This window comes from Polypterus senegalus, chromosome 9, assembly GCF_016835505.1.
Source record: "Polypterus senegalus isolate Bchr_013 chromosome 9, ASM1683550v1, whole genome shotgun sequence".
NCBI classification, from domain to species: Eukaryota; Metazoa; Chordata; class Cladistia; order Polypteriformes; family Polypteridae; genus Polypterus; species Polypterus senegalus.
Window position 1 is genome coordinate 176279471 of NC_053162.1, and position 20077 is coordinate 176299547.

At 45.7% G+C, this 20077-nt stretch overlaps 1 protein-coding gene across 1 annotated transcript in view; it reads right to left on the bottom strand.

The window, feature by feature from the left end:
- Positions 1-20077, bottom strand: part of aif1l (allograft inflammatory factor 1-like) — a 63343-nt gene that overhangs the window by 31555 nt on the left and 11711 nt on the right. Inside the window, exon 3 of the mRNA XM_039764393.1 lies at positions 8037-8103. Coding sequence (XP_039620327.1) covers positions 8037-8103 — 67 coding nt within the window. The remainder of the gene's footprint in view (positions 1-8036; positions 8104-20077) is intronic.

The following is a 20077-nucleotide window of genomic DNA, read 5'->3' on the forward strand; positions in this document are numbered from 1 at the left end:
AGGAGGAGTGGAGGTGGATATAGAGAGAGAGAGAAAGAAAGAAACAGAAGAGGAAGAACAAAAGCGGGTGCGGTGTACTGATGGGTGTACTGGTGGGTGTGGGGGCTTCAGGCGTTTCCCACGAGGAAAAAGGGAAACAAAAAAGTAAAACCGTGGGCTGAACTTGTGTCCTGGAAGTCGGGTTTGGGTGTCATGAGCGCCCTCTGCAGGCCACCACTGGTCTATTCTTCCAGTCCTTGATGCTATGCTGCCACCACCGTGCTTCACCACTGGAATGATATTCCAGAAATAATGCTATTCCTGGTTTCATCAGACCTGGGAATCTCGTTTCTCACAGTCACCCGTAACCTGCAATTGACATTAATCTACGTCCAGCCCAGCAAGGAGGTCCTCCAGCTTACAGGGAAAATTTGGGGGGGCTGGTGGCAGGATTGGCACTTCAGCCACTATAAAAAACAGTGCCCCAATGTGGTACTGAGGTGTCACCCACTGCACTCGGGTCCCAGTCCAGTTGGCTCGTTGTGTGGTGGGTGCTGCAACGTGCGATCAGCCCGGGCTCCCAAACAGTCCCAAGGGGCACCCCTTAGGTGCCAAACTTCAAGTGGGCTTCCATGTGTCTTCTACTGATGAGGGGCTTCTGTCTGGCCACCCTGTCATTAAGGCCACATCGGTGGAGTTGTTGTCCTTCTGGAAGTTTTTCCCGTCTTCACTCTGCCAGAGTGACCATCAGGTTCTTGGTCACCTCTCTTACCGAGCCCCTTCTTCCCGTGATTGTTCGGATTGGCCACCCCTAAGAAGGGCTGTGCTTGTTCTTCCATTTAAGAATCCTGGAGGCCACTGTGCTGTCGGGGACCCTTCAGTGCTGCAGCCCTCTCCATAGCTGTGTCTTGACCCGATCCAAATCCTCTGCCCTTGGGGTCATCTGTGGACCTCCTATAGAAAGGAATCAGTCCAGCCAATGCAACTGACCCCTGGTGGTCTCCAAACATCTCATCGATGATCAACAGAGCAGGATGCACCTGAGCCAAAGTAAAGGGTTTGAACACTTGTGTCATTTTTCAGTTTTGTATTGTTAATACATCAGCAAGAATTCCTTAGATCCCATTTTCGAAGTCATACTTGGGTGCTGAATGTCACTTGATGAGGGAAAAAAAATGAATCTGAATGATTTTGTCAAAAGACAGCAAAAGAATGAGAAACCATGAAGGGTCTGAATGCTTTCTGATGGTGCCGTATACCACCCTGGCGAGGGCACAGAAGTGAGGGGGCTGGGGAGCATCGCCACACCCACCACGCGGCCAAGCACCCGGATTGAACTCGTACCAAAATGAAGTCCCGAGAAAGGAGTTTGTATGAACGGTCAGCACGGGTTCAGAAGAAGGACGGAGGTCGTGTTCTACTAACGGGCTGGAATCTCATGAGGAAGCAAAACAAGGATACGAGCAGAGTGGAGCTTACAGTGGTGTGGGGATAAGGATTTGAACCCCTGCTGAATTTGTAAATTTGCTCACTTAATAAGAAATGGAACAGTCTCTAATTCAGGGGTCCCCAACTCCCGTCCTGGAGGGCCGCAGTGGGTGCAGGTTTACATTCTAACCCTCTTCTTTACCGCGTCGAGAGGTTTTATTTACCTCGGCAGTGACATTCATGCCACTCTGGTGAATCTTCCTGTGAACTCAGTAGACGGATTGGGAGAGCATGGAGGGTCATGAGGTCGCTGGAAAGGAGTGTGTGGTGCCCCTGATATCTCTGCAAAAGAACAAAGGTCCAAGTCTTTAGAGTCCTGGTGCTTCCTGTTTGTGAGACATGGCCGCTATCCAGTGACCTGAGATGAAGACTGGACTCCTTTGGTGTCTCTTCAGAGAATCCTTGGGTCCCGCTGGTTTGACTTTGTGTTGCTCATGGAGTCCCGAATGAGGCACATGACCTGCATTGTGAGGGAGCGTCAGTTACAGCACTACGGCCATGAGGCGTGATTACCCGAGGGTGATCCGGCTCGTATGATCCTCATTGTTGGGGACCCGAGTGGCTGGACCAGGCCAAGGGGTCGCCCACGTAACACGTTGCTGTGGCAGGCAGAGGGTGGGACTGGACCGCGTGCCTGCCTGTGGGGGGTTGCCAGGCCGGGATCCCGAGTTGTTTCATCGTGTGGTGGGTGCGGTAACACGCTGTACCAGTGCCTGCTCCCCAACTTGACTTGACTTTTCTTAATGAGTGACCTGTTTGTGCTGCTAATTAACGTTTTTTGAATTCATTTTATTTGACTTGTTCTTTAAGACTCAGGCCCCTTAAACTGCCACATACTTAGGCGTTAATGCACCCCCCATGGACGCCAAATACTTTTTTGCTGCACTTTTTAAGGAAACGTCACAATTCATACAAAGAAAAAAGTGACATTTTAATGGAACACATTTTTTTCACGCAAAGAGCATCACAATTACTGTGACGCGGATCATTTTACAAAATGCCAATGAGCTGTAAAAACTATTTAAAAACTACAATCTCTTGTTACACAGTGCATCCGGAAAGTATTCACAGCACATCACTTTTTCCACATTTTGTTATGTCACAACCTTATTCCAAAATGGATTAAATTAATTTTTTTCCTCAGAATTCTACACACAACACCCCATAATGACAACGTGAAAAACGTTTACTTGAGGTTTTTGCAAATTTATTAAAAAATAAAAAAACTGACAAATCACATGTACATAAGTATTCACAGCCTTTGCCATGAAGCTCCAAATTGAGCTCAGGTGCATCCTGTTTCTGTTTCTCCTGATCATCCTTGAGATGTTTCTGCAGCTTCATTGGAGTCCACCTGTGGTCAATTCAGTTGATGTGACATGATTTGGAAAGGCACACACCTGTCTATAGAAGGTCCCACAGTTGACAGTTCATGTCAGAGCACAAACCAAGCATGAAGTCAAAGGAATTGTCTGTAGACCTCCGAGACAGGATTGTCTCGAGGCACAAATCTGGGGAAGGTTACAGAAAAATCTTTACTGCTTTGAAGGTCCCAATGAGCACAGTGGCCTCCATCATCCATAAGTGGAAGAAGTTTGAAACCACCAGGACTCTTCCTAGAGCTGGCCGGCCATCTAAACTGAGCGATTGGGGGAGAAGGGCCTTAGTCAGGGAGGTGACCAAGAACCCGATGGTCACTCTGTCAGAGATCTAGAGGTCCTCTGTGGAGAGAGAAGAACCTTCCAGAAGGACAAGCATCTCTGCAGCAATCCACCAATCAGGCCTGTATGGTAGAGTGGCCAGACGGAAGCCACTCCTTAGTAAAAGGCACATGGCAGCCTGCCTGGAGTTTGCCAAAAGGCACCTGAAGGACTCTCAGACCATGAGAAACAAAATTCTCTGGTCTGATGAGACAAAGATTGAACTCTTTGGTGTGAATGCCAGGTGTCATGTTTGGAGGAAACCAGGCACCGCTCATCACCAGGCCAATACCATCCCTACAGTGAAGCATGGTGGTGGCAGCATCATGCTAGGGATGGGACTAGTCAGGATAAAGGGAAAGATGACTGCAGTAATATACAGAGATGAAAACCTGCTCCAGAGCGCTCTTGACCTCAGACTAGGGGCGACGGTTCATCTTTCAGCAGGACAACGACCCTAAGCACACAGCCAGGATAGCAAAGGAGTGGCTTCAGGACAACTCTGTGAATGTCCTTGAGTGGCCCAGCCAGAGCAGAGCCAGACTTGAATCTGATTGAACATCTCTGGAGAGATCTTAAAATGGCTGTGCACCAACACTTCCCATCTAACCTGATGGAGCTTGAGAGGTGCTGCAAAGAGGAATGGGCGAAACTGGCCAAGGATAGGTGTGCCAAGCTTGTGGCATCACATTCAAAAAGACTTGTGGCTGGAATTGCTGCCAAAGGTGCATCGATAAAGTATTGAGCAAAAAAAAAAAAATTTTTTATTTTTAATAAATTTGCAAAAACCTCAAGTAAATTTTTTTCACGTTGTCATTATGGGGTGTTGTGTGTAGAATTCTGAGGAAAACAATGAATTGAATCCATTTTGAAATAGGGCTGTAACATAACAAAATGTGGAGAAAGTGATGTGCTGTGAATACTTTCCGGATGCACTGTATGGCGACTCTAGGCTCGTGGCGGCCCTGGGCAGAGAAAGAATCGGTGGCCCCTTCAGCCGCCAATGTCAATATGGTATCTTATGCACGGCGGATGGCCACGTCCGTTGTGGACACTGCATAGCCACCTCATGCCCATGACACAAGTGTCTAACTTATGATAAAGTTCAGGATTGCTCTTTCCTGAGCCGCCTTTCTCTTTCGTTTCGAATAACCAGACTCGAAATCTCTTCATTTTGCTTAGAATGGGAATGCGAATGTCTTGTGTCCCCTTATCCGACCAGATATTCACTAGGACTATTGCGCTAACACTAATACTTTATTAAAACTCGGTGAAGCATTAACGTGTAAGACGACTCGCCCACTTGCACTAGCTTCGCTTCAGCTGTCAGCTATGTCGTTATTTTCTTTCTGTTTTATATTCAATATATATCGGCGTGGCGGCCCCTGGGATTTGGTGGCCCTGTGCAGGTGCACAGTTTGCACATGCCTAAGGCCGCCCCTGATGCCAGGTGCGACTGACGCCATTGATGAAATTCAGTAAATCACCGCGCCAACTGCACTTCAACAGGTTGCACACAAACAGACATGGAGGCCAACGCTGACGCTGGCAGGCCAGTCTAGTGCAGAGGTTCAATCCTGGGGGCAGTGAGGCTGCAGGGGGCGCCAGTGGTCACCAGTGGGCTGCTCAATGAATGTACGGCATGGAATGATCAGCTCCGGCGTGCTGGCAAATTGCACTTGGAACCGACTAGAGCCAGTTGTGGCCTTCAACGAATGTACGTCGCTGAAGATACTCGGCTGGCAAATTGTATTGGGATCCAACTATAGCCAGTTGTGGCGGTTTAAGGGTTAATTGTTTCTTTAATTAGCAGCCAAACAATAATGAGATACAAAATGAGCCAAAAAACGAACCAGCAAACTGTGACCACCACACGATATCTGAAAATAAAGAAAGGTGAAGGCCTCAGGAACGCTGATCTGCTCAGGTCCACAAAACATTTGACCAGAGCTCTTAGAAAAGAGAAAATCGACAATTTCCAAAATGTCTGCCGTTGCACAATGAGATCTGAGGCCCTGACTTAGCTGGTCTTCTGTTGGCTCACTCACTTCACAGTTCATTTCTGTTTAAGGGAAGGAACGAAGCAATTCAGAGGAACGATGAAGAAAATTAGGGGAACAAATCTTAAAAAACAAGTCCATTAAAATGAATTCAAAAGAAGTTCATTAGCAGCAAAAACAGGTCACTAATTAACAAAAGGGTTAGAATGAAAACCTGCAGCCACTGGGGCCCTCCAGGACCGGAGTTGGAGACCCCTGCTCTAATTGTTATGGTAGTTTCATTTTAATGGAGAGAGACAGAATGTCAAACAAAAATCCAGAACACAAACATAATAAGTTATAAATTGATTTGCATGTCATTGAGTGAAATAAGGATTTGATCCCCTACAACCCAGCCAGAATTCTGGCTTCCACAGACTGGCTGTGTGCCCACATGGCACAAAGATTACAATCAATCAATCAATCAATCAATCACAGATACTCCTGATCTCAACTCGTGATGTGTATAAAATAAAGCCCACCTGTCCACAGAATCAATTTATTCTGTTCCATCATCTCTGCCACCATGGGCAACACCAAATAGCTGGGACAAGACCTGCCCAAGCCTGGCATAGCCTAAAAGACCACCAGCAAGAAGCTTGGTGAGAAGATGATAACTGTTGGTGCGATTATTTGGAAATGAAAGATAAATATAAAATGACCAGCAACTGCCCTCAGTCTGGAGCTCCATGCAAGATCTCACCTCATGGGGTCAGGATGATTGTGGGAAAGGTGAGGGATCGGCCCAGAACTACACGGGGGGAGCTTGTCAATGCTCACTGTGTTCAGGGAAACTGAAAGGGGCTTCATTTCAGTGGCGCGTCAGTACAGGAGAGGCGCTCACGTTTAACTACATGTTATATTCTAATATATGACATAAATTACATGTCAATGTTGCAAAAGGCACTACAGTATATATAATGAAGACTAACGAGAAATGCTGTTGTGGTCCAAATACGTGGGCCACAGGCTCAGACTGCACTGCTGTGTGACTCTGCATTGTCACTTAACCCACCTGCACTCCCTGTCACGCAACACTAGAAGGCACTATATAAAGAAAGATGGACGTAGACACAGCCTTATCGGCTAGCTGGAGAGACGGGAGTGAGCTGAGAGTTTAGTTCTGACGTGAGGTTTAGTGTGTGACCCCTGGGAGGAGGTGCGCATCCCGTATCCAATTGCATGGTTTGTGTAAAACGAAGACGGGGTCTCCATGACAGGTGCTGTGTGTGTATGACGCGGATTGTGGCCAGCGGGCACCACATCAGACACGCCAGCTGACACCTGCAGTGGAGTCTCCTGTCATGGGACACTCCTGGGAAGAGCCACCCCGGGGTGCATCCCGCCATCCTGGGAAGGAAAACCTCAGAGCCTTTATGTGGCTTTGGCTTTCTGTTCTAAACATTTGTATCTGTCTATCGATAGATAGATAGATAGATAGATAGATAGATAGATAGATAGATAGATAGATAGATAGATAGATAGATAGATAGATAGATAGGTAGATAGATAGATAGATAGATAGATAGATAGGGTGAAAGGCACTATATAATAGATAGATAGATAGATAGATAGATAGATAGATAGATAGATAGATAGATAGATAGATAGATAGATAGATAGATAAGGAACTATATAATAGATAGATAGATAGATAGATAGATAGATAGATAGATAGATAGATAGATAGATAGAAAAGGAACTATATAATAGATAGATAGATAGATAGATAGATAGATAGATAGATAGAGTGAAAGGCACTATATGATAGATAGATAGATGTGAAAGGCACTATATAATAGGAAGGTAAATCATTAATTCCTCTGACTTCTATAATTTTATCAGTTGGGTTTGCGGTTTTTCTTTCCCCGTCCACACGCGGTCACTTGGCATTTCTGGGCGCCTTGTTAAAGATCCCCCCCAATCAGTGTGTTTCTCTTGTGGTCTTCTAGGGTGAGCAGCGGGCAGTGGTCTGCTGTTTATGAGCTGAAGCTGTGCCAGGGCCCATTGTCTTTTTCATCTTTTTTTTATCATTTGAGATTTACAGGGATGCCTGTTGGCGCCAGTGGCACAGCAAGAATCAGCTAGACTGAGATGCACAGCAGTTCAGGTTTCTTCGCCATCTCGCCCAGGCTCACATCTCCTGGGGTCCGCACTCTGGGGTCTGTGAGACTTGAGTTTTTTTCCGGTAGTTTGGTTTTCCACTCCCATCCTGGAGACTCACCGGCTGACCTGACTGACCAGGTGTGCACCAGAAATGGAGCCTCACTGTACCTGAGCGCACTGCCCAGTCTCCAGCTCCTGCCACCCAAAACTGGTCTGAAAGGATCAGAAATGTGGTGGAGGTCCGTGCGGGTTCATTCAGTGTCCTCACTTCTCTCTGCCTGTACGTTTTCACTGCATGAACGCCTGGCACATTGTCGTGTGATTCTCATCTTGTCCCCTCACGGTGGGCTTCACTACTCTAATGTCCTCACTGTTTTTTGTCCACATGCTCCTGTAGTTTCAGGCCCTGGTGTTATGTCTGTGTTCCGGTCAGCAGACGGGCACCACGGCTGGCACTGGGTCAGCACGCTGGCACCAAGACTTATTCAGCAGGCCCCGCCAGGACGAGCAGCAGATATTGATCTCTCCTTTTCACTAAGCTGAATTGAATCGCTTCCTAAGGCTGCTCTGGAGGATACGCCTCATTTCCCTGCAGCTCCGATCTCACGAATGCAGCCGGGTGTTTGGACTTTCATGCAGAGAAGACAGTTCTTGAGATGGGAGGGGTGACCTAAGGGGTGCAGGTCCCACCGGAGGGAAAAAACAAAACAGGATATTGACGTACTTTTGAAGGATTCCAGTTTTTCTGCCAGGTCCTCCTCATCTGCAAACTTCTGATCTTGGAGGAACTCCTGAAAGAACAAAGTCGACACAAGAAAGGAGACGTTCAGCAAAACAGCAACATGGAGGAGACATCCCCTTACCGACGAGTGTATAGCGCCTTGTGCTGATACACCCACCTCCCCTTCATCAACACAGTCACTGTCCCCCCACAGACACGCTTGCAGCCCCCTCACTGCCTTGCTTATGGAACCCTGCTGATCCACTTATGGTCCCCTTATTATCTTTCTTTATAGCGCCTCCCATGGAATCACACACACGTCCCTCTTCATCTGCATGTCCACAGAACCCCCACTGACACACTTATAGCTCCTTATTGATTTGTTTATAGTGCCCCCCACTGATACGCTGCCCCCCCGTCATTGACATGTTCATAGCACCTCACTATTATTTTCTTGTATATAGCGCCTTGCACAGATATATTCACCCCCCCTTCATTGACATGTTAATAGCACCTCACTAATACCCCTTGTTACACCTTCCACAGAATCACTCAATCCCCCTTCACTGACATGTCCACAGCACCCCCACTGATACACTTATAGCGCCTTACTGATTTGTTTATAGCGCCCCCCCATTGATTTGCTGCCATCCCTTCACTGACAGGCTCTTTGTACTCTGAATGATACCCCTACACTGCAGTCCCCTTATTATTTAATTTATAGCGCCTCCCACTGATACTGTACATTCACCCCACTTCATTGACATGTTCATAGCACCCCAGTAATACCCCTGTAGTCTCCTTATTATCTTCTATATAGTGCCCCCCCACAATCACTCATGGACATGTATACAGCACCCCCACTGACACACTTATAGCCCCTTACTGATTTGTTTATAGTGCCCCCCAATGATACACTGCCATTCCTTCACTTACAGGCTCCTTGTACTCTGAATGATATCCCTGTAGCCCCCTCATTATCTTGTATGTAGCGCCTCCCACCCATGCACCCACTTCCCCTACATTGCCATGTTCATAGCCCCTCAATGGTACCCTTTTTGTCCTGTTATCTTGGATATGGTGCCCTCCCACACAATCACTCATGGACATGTCTATAGCACCCCAACTGATACACTTATAGCGCCTTACTGATTTGTTTATAGCGCCCCCCCACTGATACGCTGCCACCCCCTTCATTGAAGTGGTCATAGCACCTCACTAATACCCACTAATCCCCTTATTTTCTTGTATATAGCACCTTGCACTGATATGTAAACCCCCCCTTCATTGACATGTCTATAGCACCCCCACTGATACACTTATAGCGCCTTACTGATTTGTTTATAGCGCCCCCCCACTGATACGCTGCCACCCCCTTCATTGAAGTGGTCATAGCACCTCACTAATACCCACTAATCCCCTTATTTTCTTGTATATAGCGCCTTGCACTGATATGTAAACCCCCCCTTCATTGACATGTCTATAGCACCCCCACTGATACACTTATAGCGCCTTACTGATTTGTTTATAGCGCCCCCCCACTGATACGCTGCCACCCCCTTCATTGAAGTGGTCATAGCACCTCACTAATACCCACTAATCCCCTTATTTTCTTGTATATAGCGCCTTGCACTGATATGTAAACCCCCCCTTCATTGACATGTCTATAGCACCCCCACTGATACACTTATAGCGCCTTACTGATTTGTTTATAGCGCCCCCTATTGATTTGCTGCCATCCCTTCACTGACAGGCTCCTTGTACTCTGAATGATACCCCTACACTGCAGCCCCCTTATTATTTTATTCATAGCACCTCCCACTGATACTGATACATTCACCCCCCTCTTCACTGTCATGTTCTAATATCCCTCCTGATATCGGATATGGGATTTGATCGCTCCGGTATTTCAGGTATCACTAAATGTTATATCTAATAACTTTCTGGGGAGATTTTTCTGCACGATCGAAGTGTGAAAAATGTTTTCATTGCGTGTGCGTGAGAGTTTATGCCGTGTAAAGTTCATTAAGTTTCGTTAACGTATTCCTAATGTGTCTTTAGGTTCGAGTAATCCTTGATACAGGAACCAGGCCCATTCCGAAACGCATAGGAAGGGAAGAAAAGACAGAAACCGAGTGATGACTTCTGCGTCACGAGGGGAGGCACAATGAACTTCGTCTCTCCCATCACTCTGGGGGTCAGGAGGTGCCTTTGACCTGGATGTGTAGTTTCAGTCAAGAATCATGTCTGGCCCCCGTGAGACCAGGGCAGGGCACATGCCACCCATCTGGTAGGCCTGATTGGCACAGCACCTGGCACAAGTGCATTTGTGACGAAGCAGCCCTGGAGGCTTCACAAGTGACAGAAGCTAAGATTGGTGAGCGGAACAACGTCAAGTCCATCACATTCCCTAAACTCGACACAAGGATGTGCAGACCTCCCAGGACAACTTGTAAAATTGGCCCAGGGGGGGACCTGCAGACCCTTATGAAGTGCAGGTGCCCTCCTTTCCTCCTACCAGGACGTTTGCCTGGCCGTCTCAGTAGCCCCATTTGTTTTTCCCTCTCTCTTTTCCTGATGTTTCTTCGTCTACCATCAGCCTGCTGAAGTAGGACAATGCTTGGTGCAATCAGTCCATCGCCCATCGAGACCGCCACTGAACGTGAAGCTAATCTGCCCCCCCAACCCCAGCTTAATGACTAACTTGAGGCCAGGCCTCACATGACCGCTGCTGTTAGATCCACATGACTGACCCTGGCGCTCATTTGATTGTGACAACCACCATCCGCTTTTCTTGTAGCTACTGCTGCCTCTTGAGCCCCTTTCTTGCTGTCATTTATTGCTGACCTTGAGGTCAGCAGCTTGATGTCAAGCCCACCCAACACCAAAAAACCAAAGGCCATGCAGCTCCCGCTCTCTTTCAGCTTGCCTTCTCCTTATTTGACTGCTCTTAGGAGATTTCAAGTAATTCACATCTTGAAAACCCGTTTAGGTCTTTTAGCTCTTTCTCTTCGTGTGAATCAAAAATCAAACACAGAGAAGGCGGCCGACGCTCACGACATGCTAGGAATTACTGCAATGTGCTGCTTTTGTAAAAAGGGGGATTCGGCCATGAAAGGAACGACACTGAACCAAACCGATGACTGATTGAACTGATGGCTGCTCACAAACTGCCTCTGACCCTCTAGTGCAGAGCACACCTGTCTGGACCCTCAACCCCGGCCCCGAATGGATAGCACATCACAAACATCAGCACTGCTTTCATGAATCCCATTCCAAATAGCATATAACAGAGATATATGCATTGTATTCTTCATTTCTTGACACGCTAGGAATGACTGCAATGTGCTGCTTTTGTAAAGGGGGGAATTCGGCCATGAAAGGAATGACACTGAACCAAACCGATGACTGATTGAACTGATGACTGCTCACAAACTGCCTCTGACCCTCTAGTGCAGAGGACACCTGTCTGGACTCCCACCCTGGCCCCCAATGGATGGCACATCACAAACATCAGCACTGCTTTTATGAATCCCATACCAAATGGCATATAACAGAGATACATGCAATGCATTCTTCATTCCAACAGATGGTGCATCTCACACATCAGCACTGCTTTCATGAATCCCATTCCAAATAGCATATAACAGAGATATATGCATTGTATTCTTCATTTCTCGACACGCTAGGAATGACTGCAATGTGCTGCTTTTGTAAAGGGGGGAATTCGGCCATGAAAGGAACGACACTGAACCAAACCGATGACTGCTCACAAACTGCCTCTGACCCTCTAGAGCAGAGGACACCTGTCTGGACTCCCACCCTGGCCCCCAATGGATGGCACATCACAAACATCAGCACTGCTTTTATGAAACCCATACCAAATGGTATATAACAAAGATATATGAAAAGCATTCTTCATTCCAACAGATGGTGCATCTCAAACATTAACACTGTTTTTACAAATCCCATACCAAATAGCATATAACAGAGAAATATGCATTGTATTCTTCATTTCGTGACACGCTAGCAATGACTGCAATGTGCTGCTTTTGTAAAGGGGGGAATTCGGCCATGAAAGGAACGACACTGAACCAAACCGATGACTGATTGAACTGATGACTGCTCACAAACTGCCTCTGACACTCTGGTTCACAGAACACCTGTCCGGACCCCCACCACAGGCCCCCTGGCCGTGACTAGACTCCTGTTAGGACTTGGCCAGCTGATGTCCTGAGTCACAGAGCCCACACACTCAGCACAGGCCTCTCTAAAGCCTGATTTATACTTGCATGTTAAACCTGCATGTGAACCGTGACGCCAAGCGTGTGCTGTCAGCGACCAACATGCAGTTATATCTGTGGGGGCTCTTCGAGTCTGCACCTCGATATCCTCCTAATCAGTAGATGGCAGTGTTTGTCCACTGTCCCATACCTAGCAATCTCACAGCCGAGGAAGTGACTTGTTGAAATGATTGTTCAGTGAAAGATGGCTACGCTCAATGAGGGTCTGCTGACGGACTGTTCTGATGCTCTAAAACTCCAGAGATTTTTGGTGCGCTGCTTTACGAGTGTCTGTGTGTGTATTTGACAACTAATTCTTTTTCTTCATTGCTTTTTCGGTTGTGGCTGCAACAACATAATGGCCCCTGGGTTCCAATCTGACTTTGGATATCATGTGCCAGAACTCCTGGTCCTGTTTCTTTTGCCCTGGTGGTGCTCCAGTTTCAGGGGCATAAGAAAAACAAAAAATACCAGGGCAAAGCGGCTGTGGCAGGAGGCGTCTTAAATTTCCCTTAAATAGGGCATTATCCACACTGAGTTAAACATTTAACTCCTGCTCATAAACTACAGGTGTCACCCTTCATTGTACCCCTCTGCTGGTAGTGACACTTGTCAGGCTACAGTGACACTTCTGCTATGGTTAAAATTAGGGCTGTGTGAGGGCTACCTGACTCAAATAATGATGACTGTCGAGTAAACCAAGTTATGTAAAAGTGCAGCTTCTGGTCTAGTGTGAATTTCAGCAGGACCCAAACACGTGATGGCTATGAATTACTAGCAGAGGTAAATGTTTAACCCCACGAAGGTTTATTCATAGTTCATCCTGCAATCTGCGAGGACCTTCTCAATTTTTGTAATGCATGTAGCAATAAAAAGCGTTGCAGTTTTCATTCCAACAGATGGTGTATCTCAAACATCAGAACTGCTTTTATGAATCCCATACCAAATGGCATATAACAGAGATACATGGGTCCTTGGTATACGTCCGCTTTGGAATTAGTCCAGCTTGGTATACGTCCTGTTTGGAATACGACTCGAGTGCTTGAACACCACGCGCTACCCTTGTTTACCTCCCTCGAGACAAAGCCACGCCTGCCCACGAGCGTCAGTACGCCAGTTGCTAGCATTCAGTGAACAACCCGCGCTATAACTCTCTGTGAATTTTCACGTGATTTTGTGTTTTTCACAGAATTTGAATTGATTGTTGAAAAGTATGAAGGTGGCATGCGTATCCGGGACTTGGCTGCTGCACACCGTATGCCGAGAATGACGGTATCTACGATTGTGAAAAACAAAGATGTTATTAAAAGGTAAAGTGAGGTTAAATTTTCATTTATTTCATCTAATTGCTTTTGTATTTATGTATTTTAGTATAAATCAGTGTTCAAATTATTTTATACAACCCCATCAATGTATAATATGCCAATAACAATAGGATTTTTTTCCATGGGAATGAATTAATCATTTTCCCTTTATTTCTTATACTTGTTTAGTATAAGTCCAAGGATCTGGAATGGATTAAGGACGTATACCGAGGTACCACTGTACATGTATATACAATGTATTCTTCATTCCAACAGATGGCGCATCTCAGACATCAGAACTGCTTTTATGAATCCCATACCAAATGGCATATAACTGAGAAATATGCAATGCATACTTCATTCCAACAGATGGTGCATCTCAAACATTAACACTATTTTTACAAATCCCATACCAAATAGCATATAATGGTGAAATGTGTACTGCATTACATATTCAAATACTGTTTATAAGACAATTAATATATATAATTAACAAAAACAACAATAAAAAACATTTATACCCATAAATATACAGCACAGAGCACCGTAACAAGTTCACTTGTAAAATTCACAACTGAGGATTTGCTCTGGAGGCTCTATTTTATTTTTTGTTTTTTAGTGGGTTTCTATGACCACCATTCTCAATTTTTTTTAATGGCTCCTAATCCTTTCTGTGCCCCTGTTTGCTTGTAACAACATCTGTGCTGGCTTCTTTCTCTGCCTTTTCTCCATTGAGACATCCTCTTAGACATACCGAGCGATTTGGAAATTAGAGGCAGCAAAGTTCGAAGGATTATAAATAAACGGGTTCTGAACAACACTGACTGAGGACCACTCAAAAAAGGGGGTGATTTTTATACCCAAAACACTTGTTGCCCATCGTTTTCAGAATTAACAAAATACTGGATGAAAGACTAGAAGCCAGAAACAGTCGTATGTTAACTAAAAGTAAAGATGAACGGACCACTGCAGTGGGGACAGGCCAATCAGCCGCATGTGCATAACAAGCCAAAATAATAGGTGACACTGTAGAATGGGGACCACCAGGGTGGACCTGTCAGGCTGTTACCGCTGTGTGACAAGACCTTAGAGCCGACGTCACATTATACAACTTTCAGTTTGAAGGGGGTGTCAGACTTGTTGACTGCTGTTGCTGGTCTCATCACGAGAAGACGCCAAACTGGGTATCACAGGGTGTGCCAAATTAGACGACTCTGTGATGAATTTCACATCTCTAAAGGATCGTGAGCTGCCCGCTTGTTTCTAACACCTGATACAGCGGGTTCAGCCGTGTTCTCAGCTCTTTTAGATAGATAGATAGATAGATAGATAGATAGATAGATAGATAGATAGATAGATAGATAGATAGATAGATAGATAGATAGATAGATAGATACTTTATAAATCCCAAGGGGAAATTCACATAATCCAGCAGCAGTATCCATGTCAAGTAGTAAAAATAGTAAAAAGTGTCCAGGGAGCGATTCCACATAAAATAAAATGGTAGAAGTGATCAGTGAAATAGAGAAAAATAGAAAAAAAAGATAAAGTCATACACGCTTTATTCTTTGTTTTCTATTCTGTCCTGGTAACAAAGCTGGATTAAGTAACACAGCCCCTGGGTGTTGATCCTACTTCTAACAATGCAGCGTGCGGACGCCGGCTCGATTAATGCAGCACGGTATTTCTCACTTTTGATTCTGGTGTGCTGGTACTCGAATATTTCAACAAGTGGAGTCGGGATTGTGGGGTATCTGGACTAGGAGACGCTTGACCCTTTCATTGAGCGGGGTGGGGATGCAAGTCCCCCTTGGGAATTCCGACTTGCGAAGCTCAAGCATTTTATTGAGCAGGAAGGGATGAGGGTCCTCATTGTCCCCATTGGTAATTTCAATTCGCAGACACTCAATCACTTCATTAAGCGGGGTAGGGATTGGGGGTCCCTCCCTTTACTAATTCTGACTCGCAGACACTTAATCCTTTCATTGAGTGGGGTGGGGATGCGAGTCCCCCATAATAATCCCGATTTGCAGAGCTTAATCATTTTATTAAGCAGGAAGGGATGAGGTTCCTCCTTGTCCCCCTTGGTAATCCCATCTCACAGGCACTTGATCACTTCATTGAGTGGAGGGGGGGGGACTGGGGGGACTGGGGGGGTGTTTGGGAGTCCCCCTTGGTAATCCTAACTCACAGATGCTCGATCACTGCATTGAGTGGAGGTGGGGGACTGGGGGACTGGGGTGTTTGGGAGTCCCCTTGGTAATCCCAACTCACAGGCCGATCACTACATTGAGTGGAGGGGGGACTGGGGGACCGGGGGTTTCTTGGTAATCCCGATTTGCGGAGCTCAATCATTTAATTAAGCGGGAAGGGATGATGGTCCTCCTTGTCCCCCTTGGTGATTTTTACTGGCAGACGCTCGATCACTTCATTGAGTGGATTGGGGGCTGGGGGTTTTAGGAGTCCCCCTTGGTAATTCTGAGTTGCAGAGCTGAATTGTTTTATTAAGATGGTCCATCTTGGTAATCCCAATTTACAGGCACTTGATCACTTCATTGAGTGGGGAGGGGGGGGGACTGGGGGGTTTAGGAGTCCCCCTTGGTAATCCCAATTTGCATTGAGTGGGGGTGGGGTTTGGGGCCTCCCCCCTGTGGTCATTTTGACTCGTGGACGCTCACTCATTTCTTTCATTAATTCCCCCTTGGTCATTTTGTCACATGTATTATCATTTCATTAAATAATTGTTAAAGGCCCCTTGTTGTCCCTAAATGCACACCCAGAATTCCCCAGTGGTGGATAAAACACCGGACATCAGACAGACAAGCTCTCATCGGTCTTTCAGGTCCAAAAACCTCTCAGTCCTTATTCTTTGTAGCTTCTCGAAACCAGATCTTTAGAAACGATATGTCATGTTACAGCAACGGAGTCACTCTGCCGATATGAAACAAATTAACTGTAATGAAAGTTAACATGCAGTCTTACAATGTAACGTAACAACACGCCACATAACATAACCAGGTATAACAGCACGGAGAAGTTGCATTAGCCAGGGATGTGCCACCCATAGTATGAGCCGACGTTCCACCATGAAAATGAACAGCTTCAGCACCAGCTGCAGGGGAGCCCATAACAACAGCAGAAATGAAAAAGTCGCATATCTGTACGTAGACAACGTCTTTGCATCCTACAAACAATTACACTCCAAATGTAACTTTCCAGCCACACATTTCTTTCACTACCTTCAAATCAGAAACTTTGTTAAACCAAACCTGCCCAGTTTTCCTCACCTCCCACCTACCTTGAGACTTGAGGACTCAGACAGCATTTCCGTAATACAGTGGTGTGAAAAACTATTTGCCCCCTTCCTGATTTCTTATTCTTTTGCATGTTTGTCACACAAAATGTTTCTGATCATCAAACACATTTAACCATTAGTCAAATATAACACAAGTAAACACAAAATGCAGTTTTTAAATGATGGTTTTTATTATTTAGGGAGAAACAAAAACCTACATGTGTGAAAAAGTAATTGCCCCCTGAACCTAATAACTGGTTGGGCCACCCTTAGCAGCAATAACTGCAATCAAGCGTTTGCGATAACTTGCAATGAGTCTTTTCCAGCGCTCTGGAGGAATTTTGGCCCACTCATCTTTGCAGAATTGTTGTAATTCAGCTTTATTTGAGGGTTTTCTAGCATGAAGCGCCTTTTTAAGGTCATGCCATAGCATCTCAATTGGATTCAGGTCAGGACTTTGACAAGGCCACTCCAAAGTCTTCATTTTGTTTTTCTTCAGCCATTCAGAGGTGGATTTGCTGGTGTGTTTTGGGTCATTGTCCTGTTGCAGCACCCAAGATCGCTTCAGCTTGAGTTGACGAACAGATGGCCGGACATTCTCCTTCAGGATTTTTTGGTAGACAGTAGAATTCATGGTTCCATCTATCACAGCAAGCCTTCCAGGTCCTGAAGCAGCAAAACAACCCCAGACCATCACACTACCACCACCATATTTTACTGTTGGTATGATGTGCTTTTTCTGAAATGCTGTGTTCCTTTTACGCCAGATGTAACGGGACATTTGCCTTCCAAAAAGTTCAACTTTTGTCTCATCAGTCCACAAGGTATTTTCCCAAAAGTCTTGGCAATCATTGTGACGAGCCCTAATGTTCTTTTTGCTTAACAGTGGTTTGCGTCTTGGAAATCTGCCATGCAGGCCGTTTTTGCCCAGTCTCTTTCCTATGGTGGAGTTGTGAACACTGACCTTAATTGAGGCAAGTGAGACCTGCAGTTCTTTAGACGTTGTCCTGGGGTCTTTTGTGACCTCTCGGATGAGTCGTCTCTGCGCTCTTGGGGTAATTTTGGTTGGCCGACCACTCCTGGGAAGGTTCACCACTGTTCCATGTTTTTGTCATTTGTGGATAATGGCTCTCACTGTGGTTCACTGGAGTCCCAAAGCTTTAGAAATGGCTTTATAACCTTTACCAGACTGATAGATCTCAATTACTTCTGTTCTCATTTGTTCCTGAATTTCTTTTGATCTTGGCATGATGTCTAGCTGTTGAGGTGCTTTTGGTCTACTTCTCTGTGTCAGGCAGCTCCTATTCAAGTGATTTCTTGTTTGAAACAGGTGTGGCAGTAATCAGGCCTGGCGGTGGCTACGGAAATTGAACTCAGGTGTGATACACCACAGTTAGGTGATTTGTTAACAAGGGGGCAATTACTTTTTCACACAGGGCCATGTAGGTTTGGATTTTTTTCTCCCTAAATAATAAAAACCATCATTTAAAACTGCATTTTGTGTTTACTTGTGTTATATTTGACTAATGGTTAAATGTGTTTGATGATCAGAAACATTTTGTGTGACAAACATGCAAAAGAATAAGAAATCAGGAAGGGGGCAAATAGTTTTTCACACCACTGTATATAAAAACATTTTACAGTCCCTCCCTTTCAAATATGCCAGAGGACAGTGGGAAACGGATGTCTGACTAAACATCTCAGAAAAGGAGTGGAAGGTAGCAATGCGCAGAATTCACTCGCACTCTATATGCACAAAGCATACAATTATTCAACTGAAAATGATCCATCGAGCACATCTCTCTCATTTAAAATTGTCCAAAATGTTTCCAGGGCGAGCAAGCGAGCTCCAGCCTCACTGGGCCACATGTTCTGAGTGGGCAGCACATTAACAACATCAGTCAGTCAGTCATTTCCCAATTCGCTATATCCTAACACAGGGTCACGGGGGTCTGCTGGAGCCAACACAGGGCACAAGGCAGGAACAAACCCCGGGCAGGGCGCCAGCCCACTGCAGGGCACACACACACCAAGCACCCCAAGCACACACTAGGGACAATTTAGAATCGCCAATGCACCTGACCTGCATGTCTTTGGACTGTGGGAGGAAACCCACGCAGACACCATGCAAACTCCACGCAGGGAGGACCCGGGAAGCGAACTTTATTCTATTATTCTGTTATTAATTTATCTATTTGTTTATTTTTACAAGTTTAAAGTTTTACTCTGCTGGCCTAGCTCTCTTTCTCATGGGTGGGGGTTGATTTGTTTCGAACATTTTTTTGGAGAAATTTGAGTTATTTGTATGGAATGCTATTTGATTTTAACAAAATCAATAAAATAAAAATAAAAAAAATTAAAAACTCACATATGAATTCCATTTATGTTGGGCAAAGGTGACCTGTCCTTTTAAGAGCCATGTAAACAGCAAGGAATCCATGTTGGAACTCGACACCTGTGCTACATTGGTGTCAGCAGTGGGATACCTCAAAGACTCAAAATGGATTTAATGGACTGAGGAGATACTGTCATTACTCGAAGGTTGAAATCCAAATATACAGCCATTTTGCTGCATCAGTACAGAGAGGAAGACATCTGAAAATCTGCCACCTCTGCAGCTCCACCCTCCAAAACTTCTTCATCCTGGATGAGTGGTCTCCGGCAGAACTTCAGGCTCATGGAGTTGGAAAAAGTCTGGCTCAGTTCAACAGTGGGAAGCAGGGCCGGTGGTAAACCTGGACAGGCAGACTGCAGAGGCATTAACAGAGCAGCCATAGTGGGAGATTCTTAAAGCTGAGATCTAGACCAGGAGTACCACTTGTACCCCCAATTCAGTGATGGCCGACATCTGCAGCTCCATACAAGGAGGTTCGTCTGCTCGCATATAATGGAGAAATCACCACACAGAAGTGCAGCATTGAACACCTCAGCTGCACCACATGGAAACTCAGAATTCCACCTCCCTGCTGCGCCACCTAACAACGAAGCACACAAGACCCCCCCACCGATGGGCCACACATCAACAATGGAAATGAAGACCACCCTGCTGTTTTAACTGCTGTGCCATTTCAAGGAGTCTGATGTGGTGACTTTGAATTGAGGGCCATATGCAGTGATCCCTCGCTATATCGCGCTTCGACTTTCGCAGCTTCACTCTGTCGC